Here is a 22,437-nt window from a genome sequence, read left to right as displayed (position 1 = left end):
TTTCATCCACCCTTGCAGCATCACACAGTAGTCTGACTGCCCAGGGAACCCCTCTGCTGCCTCGCCGTCCCTCCTCCTCAGTCCTGGGATCTACCGTCCCTCCTCATTATCCCGTGGTCTCCCCATCCCTCCTCCTCACTGTCCTGTGGCCTCCCTGTTCCTCCTCCCCATCATCCTGTGGCCTCCCCGTCCCTCCTCCTCATTGTCCTGTATTCTCCCCATCTCTCCTCCTCATTGTACTGTGGCCTCCCTGTTCCTCCTCCCCATCATCCTGTGGCCTCCCCGTCCCTCCTCCTCACTGTCCTGTGATCTGCTGTCCCTCCTCCTCATCATCCTGTGGCTTCACCCTGACTTCACCCTGCTGTGTGGCCAGTGCAGGGCTGACCTCACCCTGCTGCATGTGGCCTCTACAGGGCTGACCTCACCCTGCTGCGTGTGGCCTCTGCAGGGCTGACCTCACCCTGCTGTGTGTGGCCAGTGCAGGGCTGACCTCACCCTGCTGCGTGTGGCCAGTGCAGGGCTGACCTCACCCTGCTGCGTGTGGCCTCTGCAGGGCTGACCTCACCCTGCTGCGTGTGGCCTCTGCAGGGCTGACCTCACCCTGCTGCGTGTGGCCAGTGCAGGGCTGACCTCACCCTGCTGCGTGTGGCCTCTGCAGGGCTGACCTCACCCTGCTGCGTGTGGCCTCTGCAGGGCTGACCTCACCCTGCTGCGTGTGGCCTCTGCAGGGCTGACCTCACCCTGCTGCGTGTGGCCTCTGCAGGGCTGACCTCACCCTGCTGCGTGTGCAGAAGCCTGCCCATCACCCGCCTCTACCTGAGGCTCCTGTGTCCTGCCCTGTTGCAGGGGAACCTCAGTGACCTGGGGAAGCTGCTGATGCAGGGCTCCTTCAGTGTGTGGACGGACCACAAGAAGGGCCACACCAAGGTGAAGGAGCTGGCCAGGTTCAAGCCCATGCAGCGGCACCTGTTCCTGCATGAGAAGGCGGTGCTCTTCTGCAAGAAGCGGGAGGAGAACGGGGAGGGCTACGAGAAGGCCCCCTCCTACAGTTACAAGCAGTCCCTGAACGTGAGTGAGCCTGCCCGTGCAGCGCCGCGGCCCCGACCCAGGGCACCGTCTTTAGGTGTGGGAGCCGGGGTTCCCGCCATGTACCCCCTCGTGTCTTTAAGCAAGCAGACGCTGACACCGTGTCTGGTTCTTCACTCACCAGATGACCGCCGTGGGCATCACAGAGAACGTGAAGGGCGATGCCAAGAAGTTCGAGATCTGGTATAATGCCAGAGAGGAGGTCTACATCATCCAGGTGGGGCCACTCGCCTGTTCTGCAGGCAGGTGCAGGGGAGCCCTCCTCCTCAGGACAGCTGGGAGGGCTTCTAAAGAGGCCTTGCATCTTCTGCCCTGGGTGTTGACCTGCGCAGAACCCAGGGTGAACTCTGGGAGAGGTCAGGGCGCTGGAAGCGCAATACCAAGAAGCTCACGCCCCCGCACCCCTGGGCAGCACAGGAGAGAGCTTCATCGGCATGGCCTGGTTCCCTGGTGGGAAAGTGTGCGGTGCTGTCCTCGCTGAGCTGAGGAGCAGGGAGCTATGATGTAGACTCAGGGGACAGAGTCCTGTCCCTAGGCCCTAGTGGACCCCAAGGGCCCCATGAGGGACTGAGCCACAGGAGGGGAGGGCCTGGCCACTTCCCCTTCAGGATGACATGGCCCTGGACAGGGTGCAGAGGCCACAGCAGCATGGAAGCCCCAGGGTGCCCTCCCAGTCCTGCCCAGAGGCCCTGCAGAGCAGAGGCAAGCATGGGCCCTGCTCAGGCCCCACACAGCACCCTGGGGAGCAGCCCAGCCTGGCACCTTCAGAGCCCAGCTGCCGCCTGGCAGGCACTTGGCTGGAGCCCAGGAGCCCAGGGCCTGGAGCTGTCCCGAGTCGGCACAGCAGCCCCGTGCCTGCTCCTGACCTGGTCCCCAATGTGGCTCCTTATCACCTGCCTGTGGGCTTCAGATCCACCACTGTCCTTGTCACCTAAAGCAGTGTCAAGGCAAGGCCACTTCCCAGAGAGGCCTAAGCAGAGCCTTTGCTGGGAGATACCACAGTGGTCACCAGAGCTCCAGCCTCCTGGCAGGTCTACTGGCTGCCATCGCCCAGCCCAAGGCACCAGAGACAGCTGCCAAGGTCCTTCCTCTGCAAAGCAAGGGTCCCACGACTAGGGAACGTGTCCCCATCTGTCCTTTCTGTCCCAGGGGCGGTGATCTTGGACTCCTAGGAGTGTCCTGGGAAGTTTCAGGAGTGCGTTTCACTGGGGACCCAAGTACTTACTGCTGCATTTCTTTTGGGGAACAGGCACCAACTCCTGAAATTAAAGCCGCATGGGTGAATGAGATTCGGAAAGTGCTGACCAGCCAGCTGCAGGCGTGTCGAGGTGAGGGGCCCCTGGCCACCCCTTCCTCTCCCCTTGGTCACCCAGACGCCCCCCACGCGGCACACCCTGGCACAAGAGTGCACTGGCAGCAGCGTGTGGCCTTCCTCCCCCTGCAGAGGCCAGCCAGCACAGGACCCTGGAGCAGTCCCACAGCCTGCCCCTGCCCGCGCCGTCCAGCACCAGGTGAGGACCGACGCGGGCTGGGAGCCTGGCACAGCCGGCCGTGCCATGCAGCTCACACACCACTGTCACCGGGGCCTCCTGGTCCTGGGGTCAGGTTTGCCCCCAGGTCCCTCCAGTGTCATGGTCTGGGAATTACATGCTGGTGGCTTCTCCAAGAGCCACCCCAGAGATGCCATCTCTGGCCCACTCCCCAGAATCCCAGTCCACTGGCCTCCATGATGGTTCCTACCTGTGCATTCGTTCCCATGATGGTTGGCACGTTCCAGGGCTCTCACAGTGACAGGTACCCGCCAGCATTTGGGTGACAGGAGGCACAGGGGCCAGGTCCTCCCGATGCAGCTAGGCCTGCAGCGGCGTGTGCACATCACAAACATCGCCTGCACACAACCTTGTTCCCTGTCCATCCTCACGTTTCCTTTGTTACTTTATTTGTTCACTTTGATTTTCCTCTTTCTTACAAAAGCCACCTTTACTCACCCATGGAATAAGATGGAGCCTAAGTAAATGAGCCATAAACACCCCCGAAAGCCCTCCTCCTTGGTAGCGGGGGAGGAGCATGGCGGGCTGCCTCCGGGTGAGCTGGGAGCCAAGGTCCCAGGCCCCCCATCCTCAGAGAGTCTTGAAAGCTAACTGGGCAACGTGCTGCCTCTTGTGTGTCTGATGCCACCAGCCCTTCAAGAGGGAGCACGAGAAATGTCAAGAAGCTGGAAGAGAGGAAGACGGACCCCCTGAGTCTGGAAGGATATGTGAGCTCGTCGCTGCCAAAGCCCCCCGAGAAAGGCAAAGGTGGGTGTCTGCCGGGCTGGAAGCTGACCTCAGTGTTCCTTCAGCCTGTGCAGGAGACGTGCCCTTCTGGGGTACCAGGCAGGGTGCCGGACTCGGGTCCCTTCTGCCCCTCCAGAAGCCTGGGACTCACTGCAGAGCCGCTCACTCTGCCCCTGTGCGCCCCGCCCGGCCGACTCGGGGAAGCGCAAGGACAGGGCTGCGGGCTCTGCCCGCCCGCTGGCCAGGCTGCAGGCCCTCTGCACTTGTCTCTCTTCCCTCCTAGATGACGTGGTCTCTAGCTCTGCCTCGGAAAGCTCCGCACTTTCCAGAAAGCGCTTCACCCTGCAGGGCTTTGCTAACCTCAAAGGTCAGAGAGGTAAAGAGGCGCGGCCTGAGGCCCCCTTCCGCCCTGCGTTCCGTGGTGGCATCTGTCTTGCATGGTGCGGGGCCACCGGAGACCGCAGGAGGCCCCCTCATCCCACGCATAGCCCATCAAAAGCACCTTCACCATGTCCTCCCCCACTGACACCGAGTGTCCCCACCGACAGCCAACGTCATCTTTCAGGGTGTCCTTTTGAAAATGAGAAGGCCAGCTCTGCAGTCCTGCTTGGAAACTGGGCCTCCGGGCTCTCTGGTCCGACTCGCTGCCCCGTCTGCCCCGGCTCTTCCCTAGTTCCCGCAGGCCGTAGCCCTTCTGGCTGCAGTTGCTCTCTGGCCACAGCGGGGAGGGCGCTGGTCAGCTGTCCTCTCGGGCACTTGCTGGTGAGAGGTTGGCCAGGGATGCCCGACTGAGAGTCCCAACAGCTCCATGGGCCTGGGTGCCCCTTGGTGACTGAAGGCCTGCAGCCCTGAGTGCTCCCTCCCAGAGGCTGGTTCGCCAGGCCCTCTTCCAAGGCAGATGCTGTCCAGAGAGTTGTGGGTTCTTCTCAGTGTAGAGAGTGCTTTTAAGTTGGCTTTAAACCCGAAAGAAACAGCAGCCTACCCTCATGGCTAATGCCTAGCTGAGGAAAGCCCAGAGCGGAGCCTGAGAATGGAATGGCCAGGGCACGCCGTCAGCCTCCCCTCTTCTCCTCCCTGGCCTCTCCCTCCCCTCACCACCTCGCACGCTCACAAAGCCGCTCTTGATCTGGAGGGAACCTCCATGCTGTGTCCACCCCTCTCACTGGCCCCTCTGCCCCCGCCGCCCCTCACTCTCTCTGTCCATCCCTCTCACTGGCCCCTCTGCGCCCGCCGCCCCTCACTCTCTCTTGTCTCTGCCTCTGCCTCCTCCTGCAGCATCTCCTACCAGTCCTGACAAAAAGGCCAAGCGGCACGAAGTAAAGAGCGACCCGACTCCCTTTGGTTTGCGAGGTAGTGTGGCTCAGCTGCCGGACCCCAGCCGGGAGGGCTGCGTGTGGCCCCCGCAGGTCACCTAGGAGGCACGAGCAGGCAGGCCCCTCAGCCAGAGGCAGCCCCTGGGGGCCTACAACTTGATGCCTGGTGACGGACGCTGGGGGACGCTGGCTTCCCACTGACCCCTTGCTGCTGCTGTCCCCTGGCTGGAGTCTGGGCTGGTCTATTGTTCAGTGGCTGTGACGGGCTGTGGGCCCCACAGTATCCGCACCCCTCCGTGCGCCACCAGCTTGCTGATCCTTCTGGAGGAATTAGGGTGGCAGCTCTGATCCCTCCCTCACGGAGGGGAGAGGGCGTGTGAGCAGACTGCAGGGCCAGACTCCACCATGGGACCGGAGCCTCTTGTGTCCTGCTCACTAGTGTTCCAAAGGTGCCCCCAGGGACACCCCAAGACCTCCCCTGCCCAGCTGAGGATGCGGGTGCGGGAGAGCTTCGTGTTTGAGACGCTCCTGAGCTGTGCAAGCAGTTGCGAAGGTCCCCAGGGGCAGAGCTGAACCGCATCCCACCCAGCCCCAGGGGCCACCCCTACTTCTGGGCTCTTGGGTTCATTCTGGTCTCCAAACTTGGAGCCCCTGGAATCCCACCCCGGGCTTCTTGCTGCCACTGGGTGTGGAGCTGCCTGGTGTGCTCACCTATCCTAAGCACAGGTGGACACCCAGCTGGCTATGTTGGCCACCTCCTGCTCAGGTCTGCTTGTCCATGAGGCGCTTTCTGTTTATGACCCAGAGAATCTGAGACCTCACCACTCTCAACCCTGGGGGCTGGCAGAGTGAGCCTGGCAGGCGCTGCACCAGCACCTGCTCCCGTCTCCTTGGCAGCCAGGCGGTTTTGCCTCTGCAAGCGTCCACCCCTTCTGTGAATGGAGATGAGCAGTCTGCCTGCTGCTGGAGGGCACCTGTGGGGGCCCACGCTCCCCCAGGACTCTGGGGTGATGACCGTGTGCTGTACGGAAAGCCCTGGGCCTGGAAGCTGTCTTGCAGCATTGACAATGTAAAGGACCGTTTTGAGGGCAATGGGGAAGGCCAGATTCCCGGGGCACCTTGGCCCCGTCCTGCACAGAACCCCTCAGCACCCCAGGCTGGGAGTGGGGCACCTGCTTCCGGCCACCCCTCCCAGTGCTCCTGAGCTCATGCCACCACAGGTCGCCACGTCCCTCACACACTGTCTAACGCAGGGACCCACTCAAGCCCTGCCGGAGGGCCTGTCCAGAGGCCAGCGCCACGGCCTGGCACTGTCGGGTCCTGCAGCCCTTTCTGCTCTTGGCAGTGCCAGAAGGTGAGCCCCTGAGGCCTCCCACACAGACATGCTAAAGCAGAGGTTTCGTGTAACTCCGGCCGGGCAGGTGCCACGGCAGTCCTGGTCTCTTGTCCCCGCTGTCCCTGCTGCCTTTGGTTCCGCTTGGTCAGAGGCCCCATCTGAGCTTCGTAGCAATGGACGGAAGAAGGGAGGGGTGTCCAAGCAGGACCCTGGCACCAGGGCCCCATCCTCTCCCCAGTGGAGCCGCAGCTGCAGGTGGCTCAGCAGGAGGACAGGGCCGCTGCCGCTGGACACGCAGGCCCCAGTTCTTGCCCAGCTGCACAGGTAGCCCCTCTCCTGCAGCCCCAGGGGCATAGAGCCGGAAGGGCTCCCACTGCACTCGGCCTGGGTGAGGAAGGGGCAGCCTGTGCAGAGACCCAGGCCCCTGCCCTCGTCTAGAAAGACGGAGGCGGCTTTCCAGTGCCGCCTCAGCAGAAGGTTCTCATTGCTCCCCGTGAAGTTCTCAGGCAGGAGCTGGCCTTCAGAGGTGGCACGTCTTCTGCGGCCCTGACTCCGTGGGGGCAAAAAGGCACACTGCTCACGAGTCCTTTCCTCGCCCCCAGCAACCTCTCACAGGAAAGGCAGCTTCCGCCTGACAGGCTGTGGCCAGGTTCAAACCCACTTAGCAGTCCGTCTGTCTCTGACACGCCTGCTTCTCGCTGAAGCATCGAGGTGTCATTTAAGGTACCGGGCGTCTGTCTTTGGTGCTGAGCTTCCATACACTGAAGACAGATGTCCAGCGTACTCACTCTTGTGGTCCCCATGGTGAATCTGTGGTCTCCACCTGCCCCAGGACAGGAAGCACCATGCCACCCCCTGGGGATACTAGGCAGGAGCAACAGTGACCAAGCGACAGGTCCAGTCCAGGTCCCGACTGGCCGCCAGGGCGGGCGGACTTGACCAGAGACTGGCTCAGAGCCGGTCTCTGTTGCAGCACTTGCACAGCCCTGCGCGGGTTGTGCTGCTCTCTGCCTGGGTCCTTGCCTGCCCAGTGATACACAGCCCCACTCAGCTGACAGATCAAGATTCACAGGTCGGTTTTTGCTAGAAACTGCTTTCCCAGCTGGTCTGGGAGGCGTTGGCTGTCAGTGTTCACGGAAATGCCTTCTCCTCGGGTGTTTGCTCTGGGCAGGGGCGTGTGGGGCTGTGGCCTGACAAGGGCACAGGTCTCCAGGCAGGGCCTGGAGTTTCTCTCCCAGGGATTGGCAGATGGGAGCAGGTGCCGTCCACGTCGGTCTCCCTGTGACTCTACACAGCTGGGGCATTCTGACAGCATGTGCAGGAGCCAGGGAGCCTGGGCAGTTCTCAAAGGACAGAGGCTTCACCTGTGGTCTTGGCTTGGAGCCCTGGCTGCACACTGCAAGGAGTCCATGGGGCTCGCGTGGACCGGCTGGCCGGACGGTGGCCTCGCCGCGGCATGGCCCTCACGGGGCCTCTTCCTCCCTAGGCTGGAGCAAAGGCTCCCACTCCCTGGAGGCCCCTGAGGACGAGGGCGGCTGGTCCAGTGCTGAGGAGCCCGTCAACTCATCCGATGCAGAGGAGGACGGCGGAGTGGGCCCCAAGGAGCTGGTAACCTGCCTGCCTGGGGGTCAGGGAGGGGCTGGCCCCTGGAGGGGAGTGCTCTAGAAGACCTCCTCAGCCGGGGTCTGGCCAGGGCAGCCGCGGCCATTTGCATGTTAAGCTCAGAGCCAGGGTTACCCCAGCAGATATCTATCGCACATCCACGCTGGGTCTCTCCCGAGAGTGGCATGAACACAGCCAAGAGTGTGAAGGGTGCACAGAGCGGGCTGTGTGGCAGGAGGGGCCGGGGCTGGTGAACAGGGGACAGCAGGGCCTGCAGAGGGGCTGGACCTTGTTCTCAGTGTTTTGGGGAGGGGGGTTCCTGGCTGCTCTGGGCCTGCAGGGAGCCAGGGGCGTTGTCCCCTGAGGCAGATGGCTCTGTGAGGAGGAAGGGCCCTCACCACCCCTGCCCAGGCCCTCCTGCCAGAACGCCTTCCCTCAGCTCACAAGCTTCTGTGGGAACGGAGTGCCCGTCCTCCGGTCCTCCGTTCCACATTCCACGGCAGAACTCATGCCAGGAGCCTCCGTGTAGTCCGCGGGGTGCCAGGCCCCGTTCCCAGATACTGATAAAGCAGGGAGCACAACAGACAAGAATCCCCACTCCCAAGGGAGGCACAAAAAGCAGTAAGGATGTCCTCCAAGGGCACACAGCCGGGGAGAGCCTGGAGGTAGACAGGCTGACCACTCAGAAAGGCGGCCTTGGACAAGCCCTGCCTGGGTGGGCATCCCAGGAGGAAGGGGCACAGACCAGCACGGAGCCAGTGTGCCCAACCGAGAAGCCAGGGAGCGCTGAGGACAGCTGGCACACCTGCTTGGGTTTTCAATGGTGGTCCTATTATGGGGCCTCGCTCCCATATCAGGGTGCTTGACATCCTCTCAGGACACACACTTTCTGCCCTGAGTTGGTGCTGCCCAGGTGCCAAGTGCAGCACAAATTCGAGTCCTCCTACTCACGCTGAGCAGCAGGTGCTGACCCGCTGGCGCTCTGCCTGTGCCCGTCTCCCGCAGGTCCCGGGGAAGTACACCGTGGTGCTGGACGATGAGAAGCGGGGCCCGGACACGCTCGCCGTGAGGAGCGGGGATGTGGTGGAGGTGGTGGAGGAGGGCGCCGAGGGGCTCTGGTAAGGCGGCCGCGCTCCTGCCCTCCCTCAGATGCCCCACCCCCTGCTTCCTACCTGGACGCACCTGGATGCCCCGCCCACTCAGGCCCTCCCAGTTGCGATATGCCCCGCCTTCTCGGAGGTGCCCGCGCCCTCCCGCCTGGGACAGGCACACAGACCCCTACCCGCGAGGAGCGCCTGGGCCTGGCGCCGCTGACCGCTGGCCCCCGCCTCTTACAGGTATGTCCGGGACCTGACCAGCAACAAGGAGGGCTGGGTGCCGGCCAGCAGCCTGTCGGCTCTCCTGGGCAAGTCCAGCTCGGCTCAGTGTTTGAGCAGCTCAGGTAAGACCTCGGTGCGCGCTGGGGCGCCCTGAGTCCGCCAGGCGCGCAGTCCCCAGCTGGCCTGCCGCCGAGGTGCGGGAGGCGCGCAGGGGGCCGCCGCCCACCGCGTCTCCGCCCGGTTTCCCCGCAGAGTCCAGCCCAGGGTCGGCGGTGCTGAGCAACTCCTCGAGCTGCAGTGAAGGCTGCCCCGCGCCCTTCTCCGACCTCCAGGGCTAGGAGCCGCCGGCCCGCGTCGCGCCCTCTCCGGGTTTTCTTTCGCTTGGGCTCGCTTAGTTTGGGGAGGGGACGGTGCTCGACGATAGCCAAACCCACGAGGACCCCAGTGCGCCCGCAGGCTGCAGAGGGACGCGGGCCTGGGCAGCTGCGAGGTGCAGAGTGGACGGAGGAGGAGCCTGGGGCAGCGCCGCCGGCCGGCCGCCCTCCGGGGTTCCAATGCCTGGCGTGCTGCTTGCTGCGCCAATGTCCCCGTGGGAGACGCCTCGGAGGGCAGCCCGCCCGCGCTACCCACAGCCCGGGAGAGGGGCCTGGGAACTCTTGTCTTTTATAAGTTTCTGATTTTTTTTAAAAAGGGGTTAATCCCACGGCCATTTTTTGTGGTACTTTGGCCTCAAATCTTTACCAAGAATCACTGTGTTTACATGAAATGATAATTTGATACTGTATTTGATATAAAACTATTTTTTTGTTACTGGGGTTTACATCGAAGCACGTTGTTTATACCACTAAATGATTTGGGCACTCCTTGAAGCACACCTGGTCACAGGTGAAGAAACACACATCCCTTGGTAAAATCAGGTGGCGTCTCCACAACCAAAAGCAGTGGGAAACCAGATCCTTCTACATGCATAGGTCTTATTTCACAAGAAAATCCAAACTCTAAATTATTAGCCTTCTTTTCTACAAAATAAGGGGACTCTCGATTTTTTTAAAGAGCTTCACTGAATCAGCATATTTTTATTGTTTTTAAAGACAGTGTAAAGACGCAGTTTCTGCAGGTCTTGACTCCCTATCAGCTGCAGCTGTCGCCTGGCAGCAGGACGCGTGTCCTTCGGGGCCCCTGCCTCTCCTTGCAGGAAGTCTGCTGTGCTGTTAGAACCACCTTGAACGAGGACAGGAGGTCTCCTTTCTTCAAATCATGGCAGAACTGGAATGAAAACGCTTCTGTTTTTCAGACCCTTTTTATGTGTTTCAGAAACAAATCTGTTCTCTCCAGACTGTTTCCAGGAGGGCAGATATTTTTGTAGGTGTCTTTGCGTGTGTACATATGATCTGGATGTAAAGGCATATTTATGGTCTCATGCTGCTGAACATGTGTCACTTTATAGTCCTCCATGTCTCCTTGCCCTGCTGCCATGGTGGGCTGCCGCTGTGGCCCAGCCCCACTGTGTGGCCAAGGTGAAGCCCCCTCCCCTCCCTGTGGTGCACAGAGCCCTTGCTGGCCAGACCCCCAGAGGATGGGCATAAACAGGAGACCTGCAGAGACACCGCAGCATCTCTCCTGTGCACTCGTCACTTGGACACAACGTGGAATGTGGTCTGCCTCATCACCCATCCAGATGTGGCTCCTTCCATCTCATCACGGGTTGTCCTATCTCTTGTGATTCCTCCCTCATAAAGGCACTTTAAAATGTCATGTTTCATTCACTGTTACTTTTTTTTAACTGCTGATGTAAATGAAATTTAAAAATCAGAGTTCTTTATTGTATGGATGAAGTTTGAATAAACATCAGAAACCCCTGCTGTCTGCCTGCTCTGTGAACACAGGACCAGCCCTGCAGAGCTCTACAGTGGTCTAGGGCCTGCACAGCCAGGCAGAACAAGAGGCTGTTATGGGGCGCAACTTAAGAACAGACCGATCACCACTGAGAAGTCCAAATTTGAGAGTCTTTATTAAGCCAGCCGGCTAACTGTCTCACACAGTGCCCCAAAAAATGGCTATTGGGAGAACAGCCCCAACCACAGGTTGTAGGGATTCTTATACCAAAAATCACATCAATCATAAGTGTCTGTTGCTATGATTCGAAATTACAAACTAACATCATGAGATCATCAGCAGAAGGGGAAGTGGGTCAAAATGACCCTTACCTAGGAACAAACTAAAGAATGGTTGCTAACATCCACACAATCACTGTTCACATGGTACACTGTTCAGGAGCAATAGGGATCAAAAGAGAGCAATTTTCACTACATAGGAGTTGCCATTGTATATTATTAAACATGTAACGCTAAGTAACTGATGATGGGCACAGAGGCGGGGTGTTCCCATGGGAGAAGCTTATTTCCTACGTAACATGGAGTCTTAGAGCAAAATGGAGTCTGTTTAGTGATTTCCCTTAGAGTCTGGTCTATAACATTCTCATGGAGTCAGATCTGTCAGCCCATCACAAGGCCAGCAGTGGCAGGACTCAGGGAGTGCGGCCCTGTGTCCTGTGTGCTTCGCCTTGTCCACCTGTAATGATGATAAGTAGTAACAGGGTCATACATGTCAGAAGTTGAAGGTAACCTGAGAGATGCAGAGATGCCTTTACAGATTAACACACCCCACAACTTTAAACCAAAATGGTGGAGAATGCAGGAAGGTTGTTGGCCTAGGAGAAGAAGGGAAGGGTAGAGGAAGGGGAAACACAGTGAACAGAAAACACAAAATAACAAGGACGTGAATCCAGACACACCCAACCCACAGCAGGTGTAAGGAATGTGGTGATCCACAGGAGAGGCTGACCTACTGGAGGAGCACCAACCCGGATGGACTGATAAAGGAGCCGGGAGTAAAGGCTGAAAATAAGATAAACAAGTCCAGACAAGCACTCACTAGGGAAAGCAGCATAACCACACAGGACACAGCCATGGACACAGGCACTTAGTAAGGAATAGTGTGGCAAACTCTTAAGCAAACCATAATAAGTTCAAAACGCAGAGAGCAAGCCTTGGTGGGCAGGATGAGATGCCACTATCTCCTGTGGAATCTGGTAATTGTCCTTAGAAATAGAAAAGGCTGGGGCTGGGGATATAACTCAGTTGGTAGAGAGCTTGCCTTCCCCAAGCACAAGGCCTCTGGGTTCAATTCACAGCACCGCAAAAAAAAAAAAAAAAAAATAGGAAAAGCAGTGCCGCTTTCCAGCACATGGAACATTCTCAAGTGTCTACAAACCAGTTTAAGTTGTTGTTCACTCATCACTTCTTCTGGGCCAATTTTAACGATTTAGCTTTTAAACATTTGTTTAGAAGACATTTGGGGATGTAAAAACATGTCTCCAAGATCTGTGTTAGAAAGGCCACATCTCTGGGATCTGCCCCTAGAGGGGACAGGCGTCCATGTGTTGGCCAGGCTCCAAGGGCTGCAGCTGACGTGCAGCTGGTATTGGCTTTCCTGCCCGACTGTATCTGATCTTTACATGACACAGTGAGTTACCCACTTGAGGAAGCTGAAAAGTAGGACCAGCGAACTCAGAGTGGGAAGAGGGAAGGACTAACACCCAGAGGAGAAGAACAAAACCACAACAGGCCAGAACCAAAGCGTCATCCCCGAGAAACCTCACAAGATGGACTGACTGGTGGAAGAGCTAAGAGAATCCACAACAAACAAAGGCTTTTAATTGAGAGGACAATATGGACAAGTTCCTGCTAACATATCTGGGAAACAGATAAAATAGGAAATTTTTTTTAAAAAGCTAACTTGTTAAAAATTGATCCAGAAGAAAGAAAATTCTTGGGTTGATGAATGAATAACAGAAATTAAATTGCATTAAAAAACTTCAAATCATACCAGACCCAGGTGGTTTCATAGGCAAAGATATTTACACAAGCTGGTTCAAACAAAAAATATAAAAAGGGGAAAAACCACAAATTTCTGAAACAAGTTCTACCTCGATACATAAAGACAAAGATCATGTAAGAAAAACAAAATATGAAGATGAATGTAAAAATTCCAAAAGCCCAACAGCGTGTTGCAAATAAAAGTCACAGAGGCCTGGGTTGCGGCTTGGTGGTAGAGTGTGCGCATAGCCTGCTCCCAGCTGGAACTGGGCTCCAGCTCTGCTGCACACTGCGCAGGCACGAGTGACACCTAACCAAGCAGGCGTGTCCCACGGGGCACAGACGGGGAGCGTCAGAAGCACAGTGCTCTCCTTCGCATTCAACACCCTGAGGAGGACTCGCCAGGTGCACAGGTGCAGGGAACCAGTTGTTACTGAGCAGTCATCTACACTGCTGGGCTAAACAAGGAATAGAAGGGGATCTTCCTAACCCAATAAAATGGTGAAATCCTCACCTCCAAAATTCTATGCCTCAAAATACTTTAGAATCGTCCCCACTGAGGGCAAAACACAGGGAAGCCCTCTACTGCTCCTGGTCCTTCCCTGGGAACACTGGTGATTGCAACAGAAGGAGGTGAGGTGTGAAAATCCAGGAGAATGAAAGGTTGTTAGAACTGACAGTCGCCAAGGTCAACTCTCAAAAGGACATTGCCAGAAGTAACAAACCAGAAACGGTCGCTATTTTAACAGCAACGAAGTGACAAAAGTGGGAAGAATATGAAAAGCCAGAGGACGCGAGAGTGGCTGGATGCGTGGAGAGAGGCGTACGGATGGGACGATGCACCATCACCAGGACGTCAGTTCTCCTCCCCACTAACCTGCACACTTACGTGCCCCTGACGGACTCCCAGCAGGGCAGTGGTCAGGATGGGAAGATCAGCCATAACAGATGTGGCAGAGGACGCACCCAGCGGAGCCCTGTGGATTCTGGGATAGGGTGGGGCTTGCCTGCCCTCTAGATGGAGCCCACTGGCCACAGCAGGCGCAGAGCGTTCAGTCTGCTGAGCAGAATCCTGACAGGCAGCCTCCCTGTGCTGTCCCAGCACTGGCTCCTGAGGACTCAAGCGGGCATGGTTCCACCTAGACCCACAGAGCCTCGGCCACTTGGCCTCCCTTCCATGTCTGTCCCAAGGTCACAAGGCCCTGTGACTGGTCTCGGTACATGGGACAGGCACGGGGTGCTGTCCCACTCTGCCTGTGGACCCCCACTCTGTGTGCCAGGTGCCTATTTGCCCATCTTTTAAAGTGTAGCTTTTGTGTCTTCTAAAAGAAATATATCTTACCTGCGAGGCAACGAGAGCCTATAATCTTCATGGTTTTCAAGTTCATGAAGGCTCTAATCCTGTTGCACAAACCCACAAATCTGCCCTGGGAAAGGGGCGAGAGGTTTGAGTTGGACAGGTTGTGAACTTTATCCCAAAATGAGCAGCTGCTTTGAGGGCCGGGAAGGCCACAGGTGCGGAGAGGAGCAGTAAGTCAGGACCTCCCAGGCAAGTCCAGCTTTGAAGGAGTCAGCACAGACCCGTCCCTGGGAGGACATTTTCCCCCAGAGGGTCCAGCCCAGGCCCCCTGGGTCACCAGGAGGCATGGATGACCAGATCCCGGTGCTGCTGGAACAGCCCAGTTTCAGCACAAAAAGCCCCTCGTCCTGAGAAACCTGGCCAGGGCTGGGCCAGCAGCGTGCGGGGAAGGTGTGGGCCACCCCAGCAGGGGCCCCGTTGCAGCAGAGACAGGGTCAGTGCAGGGCAGCGGGCTCCTTGCCCACCTGAAAGACCAGGCTTCCCACACAGTGGAGGGCGGCAGCCAGGGTCTCACCCGGCATCCCACGTCCTCTGTCCTCACCTGGTGCCGCTCTTCTCACTGGCACTGCGACCCTGGGGTACGTGTCCTGTGCAGTGGATCGTCTCCCGCGTTTTCCTTCGGGGCCGAGGGCTTCAGGGTTCTGGTCTAGGCCTGGAGTCCTCCTGCTGGGCACAGGCCCCAGCCCGCACTCTGCCAAGGGGCTGTGGCTTTCCCCAGCACCCCTCCTGTCCCCGATGGGGCACCAGGGCTTCCAGCCGGGCCGGGCAGGCACCCTTGTCCTCCCCTCCCCCTCCCGGGCTTGGCCTTTGCCCGTCTGTCCCCCTCTGGAGTGTCCACAGCAGGGAGCAGCTGAGCTCCAGCATGGCTTCTCAGGCCCGCAGGCTCGCCCTCCTCTGCTTTCTGCTCCCGCTTCAGGGATCCCTGGCTGCAGGTAGGTCCCTCGGGAGGGCTTCCCTGCCAGGAGAAGGCCCAGGCTGTTGGCAGCAAGTCCTGAGGCTGGCCCAGCCGCCCGAGCCTCGCCTCTGCTCCGGACAGCCGTTCACCAGGAGCGTCTGCTGGCAGCTGCTTCCAAAACAGCAAGCGTGCTGGTGCTCACAGTGCGTGGCACACGGAGGGACACACACTGTGTGTGTGGGTGTGTGTCCACACACGTGTGTGCATGTGGGTATGTGTCCACGGACATGTGTGTGTGTGTGTGTGTGTGTGTGTGTGTGTGTGTGTGTGTGAGACAGAGACAGAGACAGAGATTGGGGATTGAACTCAGGGACCCTCTACCAGTGGCCCACATCACCAGCCCTTTTTGAAATCTTTTATTTTGAGACTGGTCTCACTAAATTGCCCATACTGACCTTGAACTTGTGATCCTTGCTCCCAGCCTCTCGCGTCCCTGGGATTACAGGCGCACCACATTTAGCTGAGGGATGGCTCTGTTCCTGATGGGACAGACGTTGGCTGACTATTTTTCAAGGAACTTTTAGGCGCACAGTGTTCTCCTGGGTACTCGTGGGCACCCACCAGTGACGCTGGGCAAGCACAGAGGTGGACTGCTCAGAACACAGCTCCTGGGTCCCGGGGAGGAGGCAGCGGCCAGTCCGTGGGGCGCTGGGTGCAGGCTGGCCTCCGACCCCAGCCCACTGGAGGCTGAGCCTGAGGGAGAGAGCTCAGGATGCGCGCTGCCAGCCAGGGTACCTGGCACCTGTGGCTCTGTGCTTCTTCCCAGCTGCCTCTGTGCCTTGGCCTCCCTCCTCCCACAGCAGCCTCCGCCCCGTCTTGCTCTTCCCACATCTACTGGGGTCCCAGAGGAGCCGCAAACTCAGCCTGAACCACACTGTTGGGATCACCTGCGCCCTGGGTGGGGGTGGATCCTGGCCTCACTGACCCCACTGTCCTCGGAAGCAAGATGGCCACACTGACCATCTCCCAGAAGCTGCCAGGGTCTCTGGGAGAGGCAGGAAGGTGCACGGGAGGCACAGGGACTCTAGGGGATGGCCGGCAGGCAGGGGGTCAGGCTGCCCAGGGTGGCGTGGCCTGGAGGCACTGGGTGTCCCCGGGAGCAGGACTGCTGTGTCACCGTCCCCCTCCGTGCTCCTCGGCACTGGGCAGTACTTGGTCTTCAGGCTACTGCTGGGGACAGTGCCCCGGCCCAGCCGTCCCGCAGGCCCTTAAGGCATTCCTGACAGTGGGGCATCCAGGGCCAGGAGGGTGAATGTGGACACAGGGCAGAGCAGCATCCAGCGGGAGGCACTCGGGTCAGCAGGCCCTGCGTTCCCTTCAGAGTGGGCGGGTCCATCGATGGGCAGGACAGCGCAGGCCGCCAGGGCTCAGGGCCTCCTCCTCAGTCTTCCTGACGCAGGAGGAAGCGCACAGGGTGCTGCACAGGCCGCGGCGGGCCAACGCCTTCCTGGAGGAGCTGCGGCCGGGCTCCCTGGAGAGGGAGTGCAAGGAGGAGCAGTGCTCCTTTGAGGAGGCCCGGGAGATCTTCAGGAGCACGGAGAGGACGGTGAGTGGGCTCGCTCGCCGGGAAGGCCGCAGGCCCGCAGGAGGGGCGGGCGGGCCGGCGTGGGGCCACGTCCACACCTCAGCCTTGGCTCTGCTGTGTGGACTGGGTGTCCAGCAGGTGACCAGGCAGGCCCTGCTGGGCACAGCCCTCACTGCAGGGCTCCCTCCCTCAGGGTAGCTTCAGTCTCAAGGCTGCCGCTCTCCACCTCGCCATGTGGACTCGTCTCTACAGGAGAAAATGTCATGCAAAAGGCAGGAAGAGTCCCTGGCCTCCAAGGAAGTTGGGAGGACACAGGGCTGCCCTGGGTCACAGGAGACTGAGGACAGATGCAGGGAGAGCCGGCCTGCAGGCCGATTCTGCCCAGGACCTCACAGGAGCAGGCGAGAGGAACATGGGGGCATCCGGCCTCCAGTGTCCGAGCACTCCAAGGGGTCTCCACCCTGGTCTCCAGGACAGAGACACAGAAGGGCACCAGGAGGCTCCCTCCCTGGTCGAATGCACAGCCCCTCACAGCACGGCCACTCACACCACGCCCACTTACACCACGGCCACTCACACCACGGCCACTCACACCACGCCCACTCACACCACGGCCACTCACACCATAGCCCACTCACACCACGGTCACTCTCACCACAGCCACTCACACCACGGCCACTCACACCATAGCCCACTCACACCACGGTCACTCTCACCACAGCCACTCACACCACGGCCACTCACACCATAGCCCACTCACACCATGGTCACTCACACCACAGCCACTCACACCACGGCCACTCACACCATAGCCCACTCACACCATGGTCACTCACACCACAGCCACTCACATCTTGGCTTCCTCATACCATGATTTCCTCCACCATGGCCACTCACACCACAGCCTCCTCAGCTCCTGCTCACCTGGAAGTCACTTGCACTCCCTGAGGCCATCATGCCCCTCTCCCCTGATTGTGTTTTTGTGCCACTTGCTGTTGTATGTCCAGGGTTCCCACCCGTGTCCTCCCCCAGGCCACCTGCATTTCAGCTCTGCTGGCCTAATCGTTCTTAGGTGCTGCTTTTCCCTGCTAAGTGCCTGGCCTCCCAGTAAATCCTCTAACCTGCCTCTGCCTCTGGAGAGGGAGTCCCCTAACCTGTGTCTTGTTCCCGATCATCACTGGGGAGGCCGAGTCGGCGCTGGACTCAGTTGTTCAGTCCCAGGGGAGGGGTCACATGGCCTCGACCAGAGCCCCATGCCAGGGGAGAAACGTCCACTGCAGACGGGCCCACGTCCTCCCGGGAGGGAGGCTGAGGCCGGCCCCCTGTGCGCTCCCCTCTGTGCGTCTACAGGGCTGCTCTTGCTCCCTCAGGCGCGGTTCTGGACTTCCTATCAGGGTGAGCCGTGAAGGGCCGGGCGCCTGCCCCTGCAGCCCTTCCCTCGGGCACACTAACTAACGCCAGCTCGCCTGCAGACGGGGACCAGTGTGCCTCGAACCCCTGCCAGAACGGGGGCTCCTGCCAGGACCAGCTCCAGTCCTACGTGTGCTTCTGCCCCACCGACTTCGAGGGACGCAACTGCGAGACAGGTGAGGCGGCTCTGCCCGAGCCTGCAGGAGCCGGCCCGGCCTGGGGTCCAGCCTGTCCTCGGCCCCCGGAAGCCGGTCTGGGAGACGGCGAAGGCCCTTCCACACTCGGGGGGTCAGAGAGCCTGCGTCTCAGGCTCCACGTCTGCTTTGGCACCAGCCCTGGGAAAGGCTGACAGGCTGGACACGGGAGGCTCCGTGCCACCGTGGAGCCTCCGTCCCCCGGGTGGGTCAGCGGGGCAATGGGCACCCTCCCGCCTGCTCTTACCAAGGTCCAAAGCACGTTTTCAGCTGCTAAGTATCAAATGATAGCAAGGCTGGGGCGCCCCAGACACGTCCAGGGTGGCACGCTCCAGTGCCCAGCCCTTATCACAGTGCAGTACCCAGAGCCAACCAGAGGGCCAGGTGCCGCCCCAGTGGTCCCCTCCAGCGGTACTGCCAACCAGGGGCACCGCTGAGCACATCAACGTGGCTGGCCCCTCGGGAGCTCCGGGGCACCCACGTCGCTCACGTTGGTGGCCATCATTGGGCCTCCACCTCCTGGCTGGCTGGTGGAGGCTTTCTGGACAGGCCTCCCTGCTGGAGCCTGAGGACACACATGGTGCCAACTTCCAATACCCACATCGACAGACCAAGGGAAGGCCCTCCTCTGTCTGGCCCACCAGGGTCCAGCCGTCTCTGCAGGCATGAAGGCCGCCCCCTCGCAGTCCCATCCTCCAGCCCTTTCACTGGGCAGGCTCCAATTCTGTGGGCACTGCTGCTGCCCCCAGAAAATCCAGCTTTCCCAGGACCCTCCCTGGGCCCCACCAGGGCCTGGGCAGCCCACGGTCCTGGAGCCGCCCACCCCTCCTGGTGCCCCAGCCTTGTGCCAGCCTGTTCGCCCCGTGGCGGGTGTGGCTCCCAGGTCTCACCCTTCCTGGTGGGTGCACAGGGCGGGTGCACAGGGCAGGTGCCCGTTCTCTCCGTGGCTCGCCACGCCCACCGCCTTCCTGGCCAGCAGGAGCAGCCACCCTGGAGCTGCCACTGGCCCTGCTCGGCTCGCTCAGGCTGTCCCCTCTGTCCCCAGACAAGAAGGCCCAGCTGATCTGCATGAACGGGAACGGCGGCTGCGAGCAGTACTGCAGTGACCGCGAGGGGGACATGCGCACCTGCTGGTGCCACGATGGGTACCGCCTGCTGCCCGACGGCGTGTCCTGCAGGCCCACAGGTACCAGCTGCGGGGCCCTCGTGCCTCATGCCTCAGAGCTCAGCCACCAACCCTGGCCTGCCACAGGCCATCTTGCTGGCTGAAAGAGGGACAGGGCTTGATGTGGACTGGGCTCCTGCTGGGTGCCAACTGCCTCTCAGGGTCCAGGACAGAGGGGCTGCCCCACCCGAGGGCAGGCAGTGCAACGGTGCCCAGCACAGGCCCAGGGCAGCTCAGCACATGGTGCTGGGCCCCCACCTGCGGCAGGCAGGCCAGGGAGCCAAACAAGGCTTCGTCCTGCCTCCAACACCCACTGAGGGACCTCTGCAGGGTTCCTGAACCCAAGTGACCAGCATCTGCACCCACTGCTGCCAAGGAGCTCCTAGGAAAACGGAAATGTCCTCCACTGAAGCTCCGGCTAATGGGGCTACCATTCCAAACCTGAGGGGGATTGCCCAGCCTGGGCTGGAAGGCCTGGACAGGGCAGGACTCTATGGTACAGGCAGAAACAGACAAGCAGGGTCCCGTGACCCCGCCATCTGTGCTCTGGCCTCATCTCCAGGCAGAGCATCTTCCATGCCTTGGTAAAGCTCTTCCCCTGCAGAAAACTGGCAGGACCCAGTGCCGGGAGGCAGGGCCCCTGCTCTGCCGTCTCCACAGCAGGCAGCTTCCGCAAGGTCCCCCAGACAGCCTGGGACAGAGACAGGCCAGCAGGAGCACAGTGTGACGCGGGGTCCCACGGGGTCCGAGTGCTGTCAGCCCGGAGCCTCCTCCCTCCATCCCTCCTAACCCGCCACCTCTCCCGGCTCCTGTTCTGGGCAGTTGAATACCCATGTGGGAAAATACCCGTCCTGGAAAAAAGGAATGGCAGCAACCCCCAAGGCCGGATTGTGGGGGGCAGGGTGTGCCCCAAAGGGGAGTGTCCGTGGCAGGTAAGGCCCCTGGGCCCCTCGCGGACCCTGGTCTCCAGCCCCCCAGGCGCGTGCAGGCTTGTGGTGGGAGCTCGCTGGCCCCACGGGAGGAGGCCCGCCAGCCACCTGGCCCAGGGCACCACCTTGCTTGTGCAGGGACGGGAGGGGGAGGGGACAGCCCTGGCGCTAGCCGGGGACCGGGCCAGGCCACGTCACCCCAGGTCTGCAGGTGCACAACAGAACCACACTGAGGGCGCCAGGCAGTGCCACACCAGGGGCACAACTGCAGATCAGGCCACACCGTTCTGCTGGGGAGGGGTCACGGTGGGCCCAGGTTTCGGGTGGGGTCCACTCAGGCCGGTAGGCCCCAGGGCAGAGGGGAACCATGGCGACCGTGTGCCTCCTGCCCAGGCCGTGCTGCTGCTGAACAGGGCGCTGCTCTGTGGGGCCACCCTGCTGGACCCCGGCTGGGTGGTGTCCGCTGCCCACTGCTTCGACAAGATCCGGAGCTGGAGGAACCTGTCCGTGGTGCTAGGTGGGTACTGCCCGCTGCCATCCTGAGGGCATTTCCCTAACGACCCCAGCTCGGCCACTGAGCCGAGGCTCCCCACTCCCCACCAACCCCTGACCAGACATTTGCAGGAAGGGTGGCCTGGCAGGACACTGGGGCCACGTCCTCTCCACCCTCTGCTCCACGTGGACTGAGAAGACTTGGGTGTGCTGCACCCACACCACCTGCCCCCGGCCTCCAGGGACTGCAGGGTGGGGCCTCTCCTGGGGAGTCCAGGCCCAACCGGTGCGGGGGCACTGAGGAAGGCCAGGCCTCACCGGGAGACACTCAGGCAGCCCGGGACCCTCCCCTCATCTGCCCAGTGCGGGGGTCTCACACTTCTTCCTCACATGCCCACCACCCTAGGTTCCAGATGTACCTGTCCACGCCTTTCCCACACCAGCCCCAGCAGCCTCTGGGGAGGCTCTGTGGGAGACCCTGGGGCTGAACACAAACCCCCAGGGCCCAGAGGAGACTCAGGTGCCCAGATGCAGAAATGGGTGCGACCCCGCCTGCAGGCTCCAGGCCAGAGGGCGAGTGCGGGGGAGCATGGGTGTCGTGGCTGGAGCGGGACAGCTGTGGCCTTTTCCCCAGGCGAGCATGACCTCAGCGAGGACGACGGGGACGAGCAAGCCCGGCGGGTCGTGCAGGTCATCATTCCCGACAAGTACATCCTGGGCAAGACCGACCATGACATCGCGCTCCTCCGCCTGCACAGGCCCGTGGCCCTCACCGACCACGTGGTGCCCCTCTGTCTGCCCGAGAGGACCTTCTCTGAGAAAACGCTGGCCAATGTCCGCTTCTCATGGGTCAGCGGCTGGGGCCAGCTGCTGGACCGTGGTGCCACGGCCCTGGAGCTCATGGCCATCGAGGTGCCCCGGCTGATGACCCAGGACTGCCTGGAGCAATCCAAGCAGAGGCCAGATTCCCCGGTGATCACAGAGAACATGTTCTGTGCCGGCTACCTGGACGGCAGCAAGGACGCCTGCAAGGGGGACAGCGGGGGCCCACACGCCACGCGCTACAGCGGCACCTGGTTCCTGACGGGGGTGGTCAGCTGGGGCGAGGGCTGCGCAGCGGCCGGCCACTTCGGGGTGTACACCCGGGTCTCCCAGTACACAGAGTGGCTGAGCAGGCTCATGGACTCCAAGCCCCGACCGGGCATCCTGCGAGCCCCGTTCCCCTAGCTCCTCCAAAGCCCCAGCCCCGCACGAGGACGCCGCGGCCACTGGAGCTGTCTGGAGCTGTCCTGCGTCCACCCCCACCCAGTCCTCTTTGTGTCAGGGGGAGAAGCACCAGAGCCCGAGGGAGGTGGAGAGGGGAGGAGGGGCCCCGAGTCAAAGGCAGCGAGGAGACGCGGCTGAGGGGACGGCGGGGAGGCGCCCGCAGCCAGGCCCAGGGTGCGGGCGGCCCTAAGGGAGTACTGGCGCCTCCTGTGTGCGCTGCCTGGTGACGGCTCACCTGCCAGCGTGCTCACAGGGCCGCTGCCGCCCCACTTCCCCTCACGTCGGCCTCTCACCTGTTTCCATTAAACGAGAAGCATGTGTGTTTTAGCAT

At 60.8% G+C, this 22,437-nt stretch overlaps 2 protein-coding genes across 21 annotated transcripts in view; both read left to right on the top strand.

The window, feature by feature from the left end:
• Mcf2l (MCF.2 cell line derived transforming sequence like) overlaps positions 1-10,792 on the top strand; it is a 101,699-nt gene extending 90,907 nt beyond the window's left edge. For 7 of the 20 annotated variants that reach the window (XM_047553185.1, XM_047553182.1, XM_047553180.1 and 4 more), the window contains 11 exons: positions 847-1,068; positions 1,211-1,303; positions 2,336-2,414; positions 2,531-2,597; positions 3,268-3,383; positions 3,646-3,738; positions 4,638-4,712; positions 7,498-7,619; positions 8,619-8,731; positions 8,951-9,054; positions 10,024-10,792. In XM_047553185.1, coding sequence (XP_047409141.1) covers positions 847-1,068; positions 1,211-1,303; positions 2,336-2,414; positions 2,531-2,597; positions 3,268-3,383; positions 3,646-3,738; positions 4,638-4,712; positions 7,498-7,619; positions 8,619-8,731; positions 8,951-9,054; positions 10,024-10,298 — 1,359 coding nt within the window. In that variant the 3' untranslated portion in view covers positions 10,299-10,792. Of the gene's footprint in view, positions 1-846; positions 1,069-1,210; positions 1,304-2,335; positions 2,415-2,530; positions 2,598-3,267; positions 3,384-3,645; positions 3,739-4,637; positions 4,713-7,497; positions 7,620-8,618; positions 8,732-8,950; positions 9,055-9,184 lie in introns of all 20 variants that reach the window. The other 13 variants (XM_047553184.1, XM_047553175.1, XM_047553188.1 and 10 more) reach the window with 8 other exon arrangements.
• A 4,194-nt stretch (positions 10,793-14,986) lies between these two features.
• Positions 14,987-22,437, top strand: F7 (coagulation factor VII). Its single transcript, XM_047553370.1, has 8 exons — positions 14,987-15,102; positions 16,511-16,671; positions 18,021-18,045; positions 18,123-18,236; positions 19,300-19,440; positions 20,242-20,351; positions 20,742-20,865; positions 21,475-22,437. The coding sequence occupies exons 1-8, from the start codon at positions 15,033-15,035 to the stop codon at positions 22,065-22,067; spliced, it is 1,338 nt and encodes a 445-aa protein (XP_047409326.1). The 5' UTR covers positions 14,987-15,032; the 3' UTR covers positions 22,068-22,437.

This window comes from Sciurus carolinensis, chromosome 5, assembly GCF_902686445.1.
Source record: "Sciurus carolinensis chromosome 5, mSciCar1.2, whole genome shotgun sequence".
Taxonomy (NCBI): domain Eukaryota; kingdom Metazoa; phylum Chordata; class Mammalia; order Rodentia; family Sciuridae; genus Sciurus; species Sciurus carolinensis.
Note: the sequence above shows the minus strand (reverse complement) of the source record. Positions and strands in the feature narration are given on the sequence as shown.

Bases quoted from the DNA above. Each gene is read 5' to 3' on its own strand.
- F7 (XM_047553370.1), top strand. From the start codon at position 15,033: ATGGCTTCTCAGGCCCGCAGGCTCGCCCTCCTCTGCTTTCTGCTCCCG. The intron at 16,672-18,020 runs GTGAGTGGGCTC...TTGCTCCCTCAG, and splicing joins TCAGGAGCACGGAGAGGACG to GCGCGGTTCTGGACTTCCTA. The intron at 19,441-20,241 runs GTACCAGCTGCG...TGTTCTGGGCAG, and splicing joins CGTGTCCTGCAGGCCCACAG to TTGAATACCCATGTGGGAAA.